This window comes from Venturia canescens, chromosome 8 (assembly GCF_019457755.1).
Source record: "Venturia canescens isolate UGA chromosome 8, ASM1945775v1, whole genome shotgun sequence".
In the NCBI taxonomy this organism is placed as follows: Eukaryota; Metazoa; Arthropoda; class Insecta; order Hymenoptera; family Ichneumonidae; genus Venturia; species Venturia canescens.
This window is the reverse complement of record NC_057428.1, coordinates 7,703,202-7,720,672: the sequence shown is the minus strand read 5'-3', so window position 1 is coordinate 7,720,672 and position 17,471 is coordinate 7,703,202. Positions and strand designations below refer to the sequence as shown.

General features: G+C 41.2%; 1 protein-coding gene across 1 annotated transcript in view; it reads left to right on the top strand.

Annotated features, from left to right (window-relative positions):
• LOC122414838 (mucin-12) overlaps nucleotides 1–17,471 on the top strand; it is a 413,778-nt gene that overhangs the window by 356,434 nt on the left and 39,873 nt on the right. Inside the window, exons 6-7 of the mRNA XM_043426441.1 lie at nucleotides 6,225–8,353; nucleotides 13,672–13,744. Of these exons, the coding sequence (XP_043282376.1) occupies nucleotides 6,225–8,353; nucleotides 13,672–13,744 (2,202 nt within the window). The remainder of the gene's footprint in view (nucleotides 1–6,224; nucleotides 8,354–13,671; nucleotides 13,745–17,471) is intronic.

Here is a 17,471-nt window from a genome sequence, read left to right as displayed (position 1 = left end):
TCATTTCACGATAATTGAGTGATGAATTATAAATATGTGATGTAGCCATGAAACGATAAATCTGTAAATAGCAATCGATGCACGAAAAATACAAAAAATGCTCAAAAACTATATTCAAGAAAGCGTTTGCAAGGGGATGTGAATGCTGGGTTGAAAGAGAACGCCAGAGTAGGCACCCCCGGCACGGGAGAGAGAAGAAATTTCACATCAGAGGAAGGAAAAGCTAGTAAGCTCGTATCCCACGCGTTAGTGCCAAGTGGGGTGCATTAGCAAAGTTCCCATTATCCACGCGTGAGAGACCCCTAAATTATCCGGTTTTCCTTTCTCTCTCTGTCTTTCTCCCGCTCTCTTTCTCACTCCCCCTTCAATGCCAGAAGAGAAGCGTGTGCTTGTCCCGACAGAGAGCAAAAAAAACCCTTCGGTGGCACGCCAGGGAGCAAAAGACGTACGAGCCAGTGCAAAAGGCGTCAAAGCTCGAACAACGCAAGATCCTTGAGGGCTACTATTTTTGACGGGTGCGAAAAACGTCGTTCCGACAAACGTGCGATTCTCGTTCAAACAAACCAAAAACGTTGATGTAGCAGATGCGTGGGTGCGAGAGATATAGCTGCAAAGTGGTTCCACGGTTTATTCGAACATCCTTGATTTTTTAAGAAAGATCAAAGTTACACCTTGTTCTCCGATTAAATGAGAATAGGGTATAACATATATTTACTTTCAAATATCAACCTACTTGGGATAAATCCTGCATCCAGATTTTCATCGACCAAACAATTGATAAATTACCTAAGTGGATCAAATTAATCATTCGCGAATCGTTCTCCCATTTATGATAGAAGGGGCAAGCAAAAAAATATTGAATGATTTTCTACTCTAAATCATTCTTCTCTAAAATAACGATTGTCAGAATAATCTTTCGGTATGTATTTCAGTGCCTGAGGTATATTGATTCCCATAGCGGTTATTATTCAATCCCATTGCGCGGAAATCCTTTGGCTGACCCTATCGACTATTTCGTGCCTCCTTCCTTATCCTCAAGCAAGTTCGTGACAAACTTGCGGTGATGATCGGCGGAATGGAAAAGAGGGACCGAGACGTGCGAAACGACGATGGCGACAACCACAACGGAGGCAAGGAACCACAGGGAAAGGGGTATGCTTGGTATCCGGACGATTTGCCGATAGGTCGAACGAGAACTTTACCATCGAGAATCGCTGAGCTTCCGTGTCATGACGTTCACCACCGGCAGCAACTGAATATTTCGTCGAAACTAGCGATTCGGCTGTAAGATCAGTCGGACGACAAAATGAGAAAGGGTCAGAGATAATAACCCGAATGATGGATGAAGAAAGACTGAAAAAAACGAGCGAGGAGGGGGAGGGAAAGGGAGATGGAGGAACGAAAACGTTAAACGCGCAGGATCGAAGACAAAACCCATGGACAAACCCAAAAAGCCTTTTCTAACCGCTAAGAACGGTGATCCGGCGGTGGTGGTGGTTTATCTAATTGGGATTGTCGAGGGTACAGAAGATATAATGCTGAGTAGGACTCTCACTACGACATTGGAATTGCTTCTCTCTTTCTCTGCCCTTGAGGAAAAGGAAAAGCGCACCAACAATCCCTGAGTGCCAAGAGACAGGATCTACGTTCTACGACGAGTCGAGACGTCCTGTACGCGAAGCTACTCAAGGAGAGCCAAGAACTTTAGCTATCTCCAGAAACACACGATTCGAAGGAAGCTCTCTACCACGGAGGAACAAGAGAGAAGGAGGAACATTACGTTGCCTAATACTCTAAGCTCTTTTCATGTACAAGCCGTCGAATCCGTTTCTCACTCGATTCAAAAGTCTTTCAGCGATCATCCAGCAATTTCATTCTTAAATCCTTTGATCTTCGATGCTATTGCATAAAAAGTTAGCGAATTAATATTTAAAGAAGAAATTAAAAGCATCATCCGAATGATGATTAATGTAAATTTTATCAAAAGACCGAGAAAAATCGTGAACTATGAATAAGACTTTTTCATTTCCAATCACCTTACCGTGTCAATCATTGAACACTAATCTTGCACCAGTATTTAACCCTTCTGGATAAGAAGCTTTTGGAAAGAGTATTCACTTGTATCGAGAATGTACGAATCCATGATCCCGATCGAGAAGTTCTGCCACTCTAAACTCTCCTAGGGAGCTCCGCGGTCTGGGAGTGCAGAAGACAGGGGTGAGAGACCCTTGGCAGGATTTAAGATTTAAGGGAAACTTTCACTCATACTCTGGAGGGATGGGTTAGACAGTGTACTATGAACCTTGAAATTCTGAATCGTCTCTGTCCTACCCTGAGAACACGGAAGCTTCGATCTCGGTTTATCTAATTCGGGTTGTCAGCTCTCTTTGCAATATCGTACTAAAAGTCAAGAGGTTACGAGATTATATGTAGCAGTGTATGCTTGCCGATAACGTTGCCCCAAATGCTTGGATTAAATTGACTATATGCACGCACGCACGCACTCATGCACGCGCGCGCACTTCATATTGGAACGACTTTTCTTCCGAAATGCCCAAAATGATATCCGTCATCAATCATTTCTGGACGCCAGTGTACGATACTTCTTGAGCGTATTTCATTCAAAATGATTAAGAACAATGCTAAGAGGTTTTCCCAAGGTAGCTACAATTTTGAACCAAGTTGGTAGAGTGGCTCATATCAAGTCATTAAACCTGGAACTACAAATGGAATTAAACATCCGAATTCTATTGAAGATAAAAGGTGATAAAAGATAATATAATTAATAAAGAGTTGTTAGATGATCCTCGGAAAAATCTTAAGGTAGTTCTGTACTTTTGTTGAAATCTTGAGAATGGGAATGAAATTTAAATATGATATAAAGATAGCCTTCACGAACTGACTGTCAAAATTTAAAATCGATTCATTATCTAGTTTTCGAGATATTGGTGCTTAAAAATAGATCATTTTGTACGCGGTGCCTATACTTAACACGTCACTGGATAGCACTTTGTTTACATTTGTTATTACCGATGCTGAACGGATCTTACAACTTAAAAATAAAACTAGTCGTGCATTCAGTACTATTATGGGATTAATATTTAAAAAAAAATGGGAATTTTTGATCATCTAGTTTCAGTGATATCGACTGATGAATTGTATTAATTTTACGTGACGCGGAACGGGCGGATGACCAGCTGTGACTACTGTGACGACGTGACAACAATGTACCGTGTGGCGAACTGATAGGCGCCAATACGAAAGCTTTTTTCCTAAATGTTCGACCACGTTTTTCGATTAAACTGCCGTTTGAACACTTTTTAACTTGTTTCGCAACGAATAAATAAGATTTCGGGAAACACTGACATTTTGATGCTCAACGCTATAGTAATACTGGTGAATGGCATTGTTGTCACGATTACACCGCCAATTTCTATGTGTATAAGAGACCTATATGTATAAGACGTGCATGAAACGTGATCATGTAGGACAGGTAGGTAGAGTGTACAAGCTTTGACAAAACCGCGTAGACGGCAGCACCGTATTAGACTTCATGGTACGCCGCGGCTCAATCTTTTGGTTCGTACTTGTAGGTACAGAGCTACCTTAAGTAAAATAAATTTTCTTTAGCGATATTACATTCCAAAAAAATTCGATTGAAATACTATTCCTTTGGTTCCCCGTCTTCGATGCAATAAATAGGAATTACAATCATCAGTTTATCGAAAAATTTTACAATAGAAATTCAGCGATTCGCGGCCAATGAATTAATTTTTTTCCAATGGATTGACTCATGACAATTAATTGCGTTATTTTTCTTAACTATTGGACTTTCGGTGAACTGAAAAAAAAACAGATAGTTTCTCACGGCTATTCCACGAAAAAAACATCACTCTTCTCAATCCAATAATTTTCATAAGTTTGTTCATAAAAATAAATCTCTTTTTCAAAAATTGTAACCAAAAATTTCTTTTGACAATTCCGACGTCATCGTATTCTCGAAGGGATTGGCAACGAGTCCAAAAGAAGCGTCAATTCTCGTTTCTATCCAAAACGAAAGTCCTCAATAAATTACGTAAGCGCAATACCCCCCTAACCTTCGTCTGTTCGTGGGAATAAAGAATTTCCTCGAAACTTCGAAATATTGAATTATAGAATTTTCGAATTTCGACTGGACACGGCATAGATCAACTATATGATACCATTACTTGCCGAAATTCTCTGATACTGTAAGTGATATGAAATTTATCTAGTGGTTCTTTCACCTATTTTTTCACACGGCGTAGTCAGGAAAAAGAAAATAGATTTTGTGAATGAATGAAAGGAAAATGTAATCGTGATAATTTTTATATCACATGCGAAGGACCACTCACGCACTATCAACCCTCAACAAGTTTGCTGCTCACGTTTCTAAAACAGAAAATGAGAAAGTGCTTTTTATACGAACCTTTATTTTCCTCGAATAAACGGAATTCTCATTTTACCGTGCGATGTACTAGATTCTTTGCCAAGTGTAGAGAATTCTAGTAACGTAGAACAGGTGGAGCTATCCAAAAGGAAGACGAACGTTCAAACGGAGACGGAGTCTCCAAAATAGAAAAAGACGAAGAGATAAAAGAAAGAAAATGATAAGGAAGTTAGGGAAAAGAAGTAAAAAGAGTTCACCAGCAATAAAGAGAGAAAGTCAAGAGATGGTTCCAGAAGAACGAAGTAAGCGAGTATCTAGAGCTCATAGGTAAACGCATCGGAGGGATGATAAAAAAGATGTCGTGAGGGAAACTGGTGAAGAGGAGAAACGCAGTTTCGGGGGCTGGTTCGTAAAATCGAGCGCGTTCACCGAAGGGGGATCGCCCACTTGGAGGCTCGAGGTCAAGAAAGACAGAAAATATCGTGTATTAAAGCAGCGGTATGGGAGGTGGTCGCTTACAGAATTTAAAGTCACGTAACTTACATTATAGGGCTAGCCAATAGATTTTTTTTTAATCAAGCCCGCCTACTACGTCAGTAACACTTATGAATCGTCTTTTGTAGAATATGCACAGTATACGTATAGTATATATACATTTTTTTGGTTTCCCCGTTGAGACCTCCGTTGCTTTGGACTGAGGGGATGAATCACTGGATACAAGGTGCAATGCGCGGACGGAGATGGAATGTTGGCCAAAACCTAGCTCACCAATGCTAAATATCTCTCTCTCTCTCTTCCGATTACTCTGCTTAGGGGGTGGACAGTGCGCAGAACCCGCCCCCACCTTCTGAGTTGAAGTTAAGGCATGACGATAACGCGTTTCTTCGATGCGCAGACGTATACTTCTCCCACTGCTGTAGCACCAGAGCTTCCTATGCCCTTACTCTAAAAACCACCCCCTAAAACGAGCTCAACCACTACGGGCATCAGCACTACTACTAAGACTACTACCACTACGAATGTTCGACTCTGCCTCTGGTGTTGCCAGTACCACCACCACCGCCACCACCACCACCACCACCACCGCCACTACCACCACCACCACCACCACCACCACCACTACCACCATCACCCCCCTCGACTTCTCGTTTCCATTCTACATAGCACACCACAGTAGCTTGCGAGCACCCTCATCGGTAAGGGCTCGTCGCGCACGCATTCATCGTATATAAACTTTTCTTCAAGAAAAAAAAATCGCTTTTTCGTGTTCTGCTGGGCTCATTTATATTCCTATATATACATTTTGTGGGTGGACTGGGTCCCATTTTTTTCAGAACAACTTTTTACTTGAGGGGAAATATTCTTCATAACTGATCTTCTGAAAAAGAAAATAAAATAATTCATTTAAACAGTTTTCATCCTATAAAAATAGTCTTCATTGAAATATACACAATCGGTGGTGCCGGTTCCCCACTATGCAACGCTGACATTGAGGTAGGCATGAGAGCCATTCATGTATTATGTATTTTTATTTGTAATGTAACGCATGCAGATAACATAGTGTTTGTCGTCGATGAACATATCCGGGAGTGCGACAAGGTGTGGTGGACGATTTCGTACGGAAGACCATTGAATCGAAAGTAATATAAATAAACGAAAAACCAAAAATTGAGAATATCAAAATGAAAGAAAGCGAGAAAGAGGGCATGTAAGGGTCGTCCCGGGCCACGTGTGGATTATACGAACGGAAAACAAACAAACAAACAAACAAAAGTATCAACAGACAAATTCATACTCTGGAATTTTTGTGTTCCAGGGTGGAACTTACCAGCGTGCCGGGCGGCCAGAATGCGATGGCTCACCTCAAAAAGCGGAAGCTGGAAGCCGAGACGGGATTGGCTACTACGTTAAGCTGTAAGGCTAAAGGTCAGCTCGTCATTTCGCAACCTAGCGGTGCGAGTGGTAGTGTCAGTGGTGGTGTTGGTACTTGTGGTGTGGTGCCACAAGAAATGGACAATAATGCAGATGCCGCAGTTAAACGTAGAAGAAAAAGTATCCGTGACGATGACGTTAGAAAACCAATGGAAATCGAGACTGGTGGAACCAAGAGTACCATATCGTTACCTCAGAAAAAGCGTGCTTTAGCAACGGGTAACTCCGGCAGTCCAGTCAAAAAAAATATTAAAAATTCGGAAGATCCCGAGGACGATGAAACGCTGATTCGCGAGACGGAAGCAGCCCTCAAGAGTCTTTCAGGAAGTTGGCCGGGTCCGAGTGGTTCGTTGTATCAACGTGGCAATTCGGATGATGACAGATACGAGTCAAATTTCGAAAATTTGTTCGAAGAAAAGAAAGACAATCCAAAAATGTCACCTTCTTCGGTGTCTACATCATCAACGGCAAGTAACGACGCTGGTTGTTCATTAAAAGATGTTATAACATTAAGAGGTCAGCAAGATCGGGGTGGAAGATCATTTCAATCCTGTAGACTACAGGAACACAATAAAGTTCAGCAACAACTCCAACAACAGCAATACCTGTCGAACCTTGTTCAGGATTCTACCAAGATTGGGAGATCGAACACGAATAACAGGTCACTCTCGTCAAAAGATAGAAACGAACGTGGTGATTCACGACACAACGAAAAGTACTCGCGTTACGATCCACCGGATTTCAACGAACTTGTAGATGATTCGTCGAACGAGTTGGAAATCGACATGTCCGATCCATTGACGGAAAAAGACGATTCAGACCGAGAAAAGGATAGGAATTGTAAGAGCAGCGGTTCGTCGACACATACTTCAGGCAGGAATCATCACCATCATCATCAGCATCACCAATTGCATCATGCACAATCTCAGCATCAACAGCATCATGGACAGCAACCACATCATTTACCCTACTCGAATTATCAGAGACATTACAACGAAAGTGGACTGAGTAAGCAATCTTCAAACATTTCTGGCTCAGCGGGATCTTCGCCCAATTCTTCCGGTGGTTCTTCGTTCTCTGCGAACTCGGCATTCAGACCACCAAATGCAGATCATTCAAAAAATTCGTGTAGAGTAAATCCTACAGTGGTGGCAACGTTGAGTCCACCGATTGGCCCATATCCAGCCTCAGCGACGTTCGTTGGTTTCCCAACTCCTGTTCCGGGACCAGCAGCAACACCGGTGGTTCAACCGATTACCGGATTGCCATCGCCAGTTGACGAGAAACAATCGTCAGGAGTTTCGTTGCTCCAGTTGAAATCGCCAAAAGAGGAAGTGATGCACGTAACTCAGCCAAATCTTAATTCTCGAGAAGCTGGCGGTGACGTATCTGCAGGGACTGTTACGAACGCCGGGGTGAGTATTCCCAAACGACAGAACAACGCACTTTCTGCTGGAGGAATTACATCGGTGTCAAGTCCCGACGCAAATTCTTCAAAACAGTATACGATATTGCAACCTGCTGGAGTTGGATCGAGAGCTGCAAGTGCTATTCAAGATATCACGCGGGAAGGAGTAGTTAGTGTGGCTGCCGTTAGTAACAGTGGTGCGAGCACGACAACCTCCAATAGTGCGAATAATAGCACAACCAGTTACACCGGCGCTGGTAGCAATCATTCTTCTGGTAAAACCAGCAATTCCACCAACAACCCTGTATCCGGTAGTACTACTGATATTGGTAGCAATAGGAACAATAATTCCTCAGTGACAGATACTTCCGTGGCGACTGTCGCTAGTGGGCCAGCAAATAACGGAAGTAGCAATAGTAACACGTTGACTACTGTGACAACGACAACGACTACCACTTGTCCCGCAGCGATTGGTGATGTTTCAACGACTACAGATGCTGCAACTGGCCAGTCGGACATCGTCATGAAAATTCCTGACAACCGAGGACCTACCTTCGATCCAACTAGACCAACAATGTCCATGTCACCGTCAAGTCTCAGCAGAGGTGAGACAGAATCCGAGGCTTCTCTTCGATCTATAACGTGATCGTCCTTTCTATCGCTCTCTCTCTCTCTCTATCTCTCCAGCTTGCTTCTTGTTTCGGTTTTTCGGTGGATGTATCTTGCAAATTCACGCGAGTTTCTCGCAAGGGGAAAACTCCATGTACGTTTTACAGCTCTTTCGTGTATACGACGGATATCTCCGGGGCCGGACAAGAAATTTGCTGAAACATTGATGAGGGTAGTAGTATCAGGGACCCAGTTATAGTTTTAGTACAACCAGCCACGGATATAAGGGTTGTCGTTGGTGCGTTATGCATCTACGGAGGGGTATACATGTTCGTAGGGGTTCGTAGGAGTTTATCTTCTTGCTCTCGCAATGCGTTTTCGTTAACCTCTCTCCTTTTCTCGACCACACTTTGTTCAAATGTATATACTCGCTCTTCTCCACTTGCTCTTCGGTTATTCGCGCTCACTCTTGCTACACATACATAAAATTAGGGGAGATTTAGACCAGGGAAGCAACCCAGCAGAAAATCAATAATTACAAAACCCTTGGGATCGGTGACTCGAGCGAACAAAGTAACGTTTCATATACCTCTTCGTATTGAACCTTCATCATTTTTTATCTCATTGAATGCACTCATCAACAATTTAGATGAAGCAACAGGAGGAATTTATGATTAGAAAAGGAAGGTTATTTCCAATGCTAGCTTTCAATTGCCACCTTGAAACAATTGAAAACAAAGTAACAATTGTGTTTTCTTTCGAATCTTTTCTGTACTCTCGACTTCCTGAGCCTTCAGTCAAGAGAGGTAGCTCGTTTTTTTCGTTTTTCCATTTTATTCACGAAGAAGCTCGGGAGGGTTAAGATAATGGGATTTAATTCGGAAACGTGAAAGAAGAAGAAGAAGAAGTATACTATGTGATTTCGATAGAAAAGCGTAAGAAGAGATTCATCCCCTTAGAGTAGTAGAAAATGCGGTTCTGCACATCGGGTAGCAGTGACTGTTGAAAGAGGGATCAAGACAAAACGTGGGAGAGAGATAAAGATAGTAAATCCGTTTCGGTAGACGCGCCGAGATACAAAGTCGCGAAGGTGGAGGAACATGGGGGTGTTCTTGACGGGCGGTGAGTTTGAGTGCATTCCACGGTCTTAAGAGTGCGGTGACACGGGACGGCTTGACTCAACCTCCTTAACATCCCTCATTTTCTCTCTCTCTCTCTCTCTCTCTCTCTCTCACGCACAACGTCTTCTCGCAACGGATCCAAGAAGGGATAAAATTTGGGGTTGATACCGGCGTCATACGTATAAGCCACAGCTGTCAGCGGGTAGAAACGTGACTAGCGTGCCTCTGCCGTTTCGAACCTTCTACGAGCCACCTTATTACCACCCCACGTTTTCCGTTTGCCTCTTCTCATTATCCCCTTAGCGTTTTCTCCTCGTATACCATGGAGCGTCAGATGAGAAAGAGAGGAGAGTACGTAGGGACTACGAGAAGTTGAGATTTATCAAGAAAAACGGAGAGAGCAAGCAGAAGAGAGACAGACATAAGAAAAGAGAAAGCAAAAGCGACCTAGAGACGTAGGACCATTCCCAAAATTCAATCTCCGCCGTTCCCACCCTCGATTCTCCTTTTACCAGGCTTTTCTTTGTCGCAAAAGCTTACTATGTCGATTCGCGGACGATGGGGGATGATTAAAACCATCTGCCTCCATTGGAATCAAAACCGTTAGTATTTAATGGCTTCTCGCGGCACGAAGTACGTACACATATATAATTTCACTGCTGGCATTTTCAATCTTGATAACTTTGTATCGACGAAATCATAGCCTGCAAATATTTCGCAAAAAAACTAATATAACGATTTTTATTCTTAGCGCCCATGATCGTTCGATTGCAATGACTTATTTCAATTATATATTCTACGTAAAATGAGCTTGAGGATGAACTAAGTCGTACCGACGATGATCACCCAGGACTTTATTTATGATAGTACAGAATTCCGTAATTACAACCGCGAATTGAATGTCTGTGAACAGTGGAATGAGGACCGGATCTTTATGGTCCCAAGTATTTTATGCGCAAAATTTACTTTTCGTGCTGAGAAAAAAGCTTTCTAGTGACCGCGCAATTGCAGTAAGCTCACGAATACGTTAAATATTAGTTTCGTTATTAGCATGCGACCTGGTAAAATGCAGGAAGCGTATTTTTTTTCTTTTTTGCACGTAAAAAATCACGCGAGCCATATTCGGATGGGCGGTCAGAATAGAAGGGTCGGGACCGTGTCGGTGCTCGATGCCGTATCGTTTGATTCTCCGGCGCGATTGCGTGCGACCGGTGCGGTTCCCGTGTCACCGTATTCTCATACGACAATCTCCGTTCACCCACCCCCTATATAAAAACGGAGCGTTACGAAAAAACGTGTTGACACGCCATAAAAAGGCTATCGGAAAAAATCCGTCAACCGCAAAAGTGCTACCGGCCCTTTTCAACCTCTTTTTTTCTGAACGTGATTGCATAAACCTTGACGTGGGTATACTTTTATGTTTTCCTGTTTACCAGTTATTGCTATACGCACCCGTAACTCAACCGCTCTACATTTTGGTTCGTTGCCATTTGGAAGAAACTTGGAAACTACCCTCTATCTTAATTTAGCACTGAGTAAATGTTTTATTTGTTGCACTACCCATGCACAAATTTATGTATTAATTTATTTTTTCAAGACAAAGGGAACAAAATTGAAAGCATCGTTTAGGGTACCACATAAATGCTCTCGTTCACAGCAAGTGCCAAAATAACCCCAAACTACATTTCCATCCGACGATGACTGAGTAAATGATAAAATGAAAAGCATACTGTTTGACATCTTGGACAATAATTCATCATAAGAGTTAGGTCGGACGAAGATCCTCGGATTCCGGATGAATATATGTTTATATAAAGAGATTCTCCCATGGCACGCGTCGGACGTGAAAGCCAGTCGGATGAATAAAACAATCCGGGTGTTTATGTACACCTTGGATCTTCTCTCTTTTTCAACCTCGCTTTTCCAACGTTCTGGAGCTGACCCTCACATAAAATGGCTACAAAATAACACAATTACACACTCGGTCTCGCCTGCTTACTGCTCGCGAGCACATACACGAGAGAACCTGTTCCTTCGTTTTCACTCGGCCCTTTCTCACTTTTTCTCACCATACATTTTACCCTCTATGAATCTTCTCTTTCTCCCGCTATTATATGTATATATGACTGTATATGTTGAGACCCTCGAGGTCGGCCCTCGTCTTTTCACCCTCTCTTATTCTATCGCTCTGTCCCGAGCACGGAAAAAAGGGGCCGTCCGGCTCGTTACAAGTCTATTCAGACGTCCGGAAAGAACAGCTAGCAACGCGTGCCGGTATTCATTTTGTTGACCGGAACCATTAGCCTCTCTCTCTCATCCCGATGATTTTTTAACCCTTTTGGCCTTCTCTTCATTAAGTATCCCCGGGTTTTTCAAACCTCACGGCTAATTTATTAATCTCACTTCTGGTAGCTTTTCCGCTCGACTCTATCGGCCAAATTGCTACTCCACTTATAGTTTGTTTTTACTTCCTCAACGTTATTATGGTGATTTTTTCCAACGGGACCTTCGAAAAGAGAAGGGTAAACGGGTCGATCTTTGCCTGGAGGTGGATAAAAGAGCATTTCAGAAAATCTAATTCGCTGTCCTACATTTAATGGAAAATGAAAACATTTTAATTTCACAAGACCAGATGAAATGTATGCAACAAGATATCCAAGATGTGCGAATAAGGCATTCTGGTAATTACGTCACGTATTGTAATCCAATTTACCAATGGGGACAGGACGAAGGCGTTGTGTTTTTCGATTGGGAAGGAACACTGTAGATCCACGGTTGTGAGAGAATGAGGGGATAGTGAAAAAGCTTACTCTTATAGGAGGGTAACACACCAGTATATTGGGACTGCGGAGTAACCGTCGTCTGAATGAGGATCTTGACTGAACGGCTACGCGAAATGACAGCGTGATGAAGTTTCAAATCCTGATGTGCTGGCCCGACCAAGCGATACTGGAAGCATAACCAACTCGAATTCTATCTCTCTCTCTCTCTCTCTCTCTCTCTCTCTCTCTCTCTCTCTCTCTCTCTCTCTCTCTCTCTCTTTCTTACTTTCCCTTTTACCCGCACGCTCCCTTGTCTACAACGTCGTTGGAGAGGATTAAGGCTCTGCCAGATTAGTACACGAAAAACTTTATAAAAGTGTACCGTTACTCCGAGGATATTCACAAAAAATCGAAAAGGTTACTTCCATCCTTTATATTCGTCAGTCGACCCGTTCGAATCTTCCGTACCAAGTTTTTGAAACTAATGGAGCAAATTAAATAATTAGTCGTGACGAAAGTAACGAGAAAATAATTAGCTATTTTCGACCTGCAAGGAGACTACATCAACTGTAAATGCGGGTAGGTCTACCCACAAGGATTCGTAGCAGTAATCCTCACTGAGCTTCGGTCCAGAAATCCCAGGGGCCATTCGCAAGAAATACAGGTCACAATACACAACTATCTAATAATCTCGTCACGACAATTTTCGTCACGTAAAAAAAATGTTGGTCCAAAAAAGAGTAATCGTCATGAATAATATAAGCCATCGAAATAGAACGATTATCACATTCATCTCGTCCCAGCGAGACAAAGAAATTATGTCTGACCATACACGGTCCCTTTCTACATCGAAATTGTACTTATCGTGCTCGACACTGCGCCAAAAGAAGAATAACGTTCTCATGGTGCGTCAAACGTTTCGTAGCGTTGAATGCCGTGTGAATATCGCTCATGGAAATGCCTGGACACGTCGTGCTCGTCAAAACATTTCAATGCCGGAATGTTGCATTTCATACTGTCCCCTCCATTGAAAGCTCACCACCGCTGGTGGCTTCATTCAACTCTCGTGAAATCCTTTCATCCCTCGTTCTCACGTCGCCTCTCATATCGTTCATACATATGTAAATAAATATATTTATGTGTAATAAACATCGATAAAATAACGTTTGACAAATAAAAGCGCAATGTCTTGTATCGAGCATGAAAAATAATATTCTTTCAAGGGAAGTTAATGAAGGATCGAAATTCAATGTAGAGACGTTTTTAAATTTTTAAATGACTTGGAAACTTGATTTGAGAAGTGAAAATATTTCACTGGCCATCCTAACTTCCCTTCAAAAATGTTTATTTACCGTAGGTTAATTTTTCGATCAATTATTTTGATTAACGAAGGACTCCGTGTGCGTGCGGTATCCAATTTGTATGTTGCAGAGGGCAACAAGTGCCCGACTCCTGGTTGTACGGGACAGGGTCACGTTACCGGACTGTATTCGCACCATCGCAGGTGAGAAATAATCGATAATTAACAAGCGTTATAAGTTGTGACCCTTCGCCAGTGGGCAAGAGGTCACGGTGTAACTTAAAGCCCTTAAACGATGTTTGAGGTTGCTAGAGCGTTTTATGTACTGGGGAATTATTGTTTCTTAGATACTTTGCACTCCAGCATTTACACCATATGAATGAAACATCGATTGTTTTCTACTGGCTATCACTGTTATTATAAAAATTATAAAATTGCAGGATCAAACGAACTTAATAAATAAAGTTCGATGTAAAATTATATGAGTGCCTCGTTCGAGATGATTACGTAGTAGTACGTTTAATCTGTACGATATCATCACTTGTGTCAGAGAGAAAAAAGGACGTAAGTCCTTCTTTCTATTGTTTACTTGTAATGACAAGGCTCATAGTTCTTAGAGTCTGTCAAAAAATTGTTTATTGATGACGGGGAAAAGTTTTGGGGGAATTTCAGAGAGACGTAATAATCTCGAACGAGGAACTCATATAATTTTGTATATAACTTCACTCGGTAAGTTCGTTTGATCCTGCAATTATATTTCCTGCCTCGTTCTTCGAGATTACGAAGTAGATGTTTAGAGGATGATAACTACCGACAATTTTTCGACTATTTATTCTCTTAAATCCTTACATTTGTCTTCCAGTAGGTACTACCGAAGCGAATTCAGCACTGTTTGATATAATGGCTGTTGATAAAACATTGTGAAAACTTTTAAATCTTCCGATCAACCAGCCGGTTTTCTTATATTCTTTATGTCTAATCCTCGTTGAAATGCAGTAGATGCAGAAACATGACGCGTGCTATGAGCAAAAAACTGTGTCTTACCAATTCCACTCTTTTATAAAGTCTTCTTGATTCATCAACTGATGATTTGAGATGAAACTGCTTTGTGAAGTTTTTTTAATGCGATAAACAATTCTCCTTTGTACCCACTAAGGATTTTTATTGCTTCTAAATACGCAGTTAATGTACGAGCAACATATAAATATTTTCGTTTCTTAAAATATAAAAGAATAAGCAGCGGTTGAAATCTCCCCAATCGAAATATTTTTATCAGATCGGGAATTCTTATTTTAGCTTCCTCAGATTCGAATGTAATATTTTTTATTCTAATGAGAGCTAGCGTTTGAACTCTACTTTCGGTAGCAAAAGCCAGTAGTGTTATCAATTTGTTAGTTAGCTTTTCCAAATTAAACTCCAACATTGAAAGAACCGAGTTTAAAAATTCGATAACGGGTTCCACGTTCCGTATTTCTTCATACTTTGGTTTCGACAGTCGCAATCAATATATACTCCTTTGAAAAACCGTTTCAGCATTTCATCGTGTGATACATCTCCTTTTAAGATAAACGATATTGCACATTTGTAAGAATTAAAGGTCCCGTACGAACCACCTTCTTGAAACTATAAACTTAAAAAATCCCTGATGTTTTTGGAGTTAGCATTAAAATAGTCAAGTCTTTTTTAAGACAAAACTTCATCCAATCTCGTATTGCCCCGTGATATTGTTTAAGTATTCCTTCCGCTATTGATGATGTCATTATCTCTGTCGATTCCCGTGACATTCCTCTCGCTTTAAATGAGCACCTGATAATTTGTCTGCTATCAGTGATAGACTGGGATAGTGGGTGACGTAGATGTCTGCAAAATAAGAGCAACAATCTCTGATGTGGATAACAAAATGAGAGGCTCTGTTACTAAAAGTTCTCTGTATATTGAAAATATATTGAAAACCATGACTGGATTGGCCAGAGTGGGACTATGACTACACGGCATGCTTGATCTTCTCTAATTTTTTGTAATCCTTTCTTAAAAAAGACATTTCGATATATTGAAATGTGAAGACTCCATTCGTTGCCATGGTTTTGTTTATTCGTTGTCACAGATCGTTACCAAGCATCATTATTAGTTAGTTTTTCGTTACTAAAGCGGGCGCATAGCGCCCGCGTTGTTGCTAGTACCCGTGAATACAACGCGAAAGGTAGAAAAAGTGTAGAATTCACATTTTGTTCATTTTACAGTGAACGTGATCCGAACAAGTCAGAGTTTTCCAAATTTTTTGACGACTTCATCAAATATTCTTATTTTCACACCAGTTCGAAATGTCAGTTGTGAAATTGTTATACTCCTCGAGCTGTACACTTTCCATATACGATTAATGCATGAAATAGTAATCGAATTGTCGATTCTGAGCAGAATTTCGCAATTGCTATCCTCTGACGCAAAATTTTTTAAGGCGAGTGAAGCCTCCAAATAATCAATCGACTTTTTTCGTTCGAAATTCGACGAAAAATCATATGTCCCGTGACCGTCGCAGGAAACTCCCCAGCTGGTTAGCGATGCGTCCGAGAAAATTTCTCCTTTAAAATTAAATCTTCTAATGGGATTGACACTACTTCTAAAGTTTTTTGACCACCACTGGAATTCCTGTATTAAATGCTCCGGTATAATTATTGTATTATTGTAATCATCTTTGTTGGCTTCCAACGCATCTGCTTTTTCTTTTTTTTCTAGCTTCTTGCATTTCTCTTTCCTCCTCTCTTGAAAATTTTGGTTCGACTGGTTCTATCAATTGTCCTACCTCTGTCACGAAAGGAATTTTATAACCTTTAATGTAACTTAAAATTTTTTTATCTGTCGTAATTAATTTCCAAATCTATAAGAAAAAACGTGGGCGACCGCCATTTTGATTTACCTTTATCGACGATAAATAATTCACACGGAAATCACTGCGCGACTTCGACGAGATCGGGCTCTTGTGAGAAGCCATTCGCGATCTGTCGCTCGGAATCGAATTCTTCAATTGAAAAGGGTATCTCGATTGTGCTTTCCTCTGCCCACCCTGTAGATTTGATTGATTCGTTCTTACGAGTGGGCCGGTCCAGTTTAAACGTGCTCTATATCGTAAAATCGGTTTCTTGATATTATCCGACACTCGCATGTCCTGTCTGACTCTTCCTATAGATTTTTCTTCCTTGATTATCTCAGATAATTGTACTCGGTACAATAGAGAATCGGTTTTAACGTTTTTCAAAATATGCTCGATGGACTTCGGTAAACTAGAAGATATAAAAGATTTTTTTGACAGAATAATCCTGTGATGCAAATCGGTTAATAACTTGCTAAGGTCCGATAATTTTTCAAAAATTTTGATCTTTGCATTGATCTGATCTTTTTGATTCAGTAAACATGACATCCCTGTGCTAAAAACAATAACCACTTCAGTCAGCCAAATTTTCAACCTTGATTGGATTTTTGGATGAATCAGGATTTTTAAAAGTTGTTATTCCGACGGGTCCTTGCCCATAACTTCCAGAATTTCTTCTTCCAACTCCGGTTCGACGTCTATTTTGTCATTGTTCGGCTCCGAAATGATTGGTACTGTATTTTCCTTCGCTGTTTCCACAAACACCTCATCTACACTGTTCTGGTTTCCTTTCACATCCGCTGCATGATGTTCAAAGATTTCTATGAATAATGGTTCCTGATCACTCTCCGTAGACTGGCTGGATTAGGGTTTGTCGAAAAAAATCGATATATTTTTGTTCGGGCTCCACAAGCATTTTTCTTCTTGTTATGCCAAACGATGAAGCTAGCCGAAAGGACAGCTCAAAATAAAATTATTTCGGCCGGCCCACCGCATACTTCAATTTTCCATAAGAATAACATGTGAAAAAAAAACTTCGGTGAACATTGTTCCATATCATCTGTA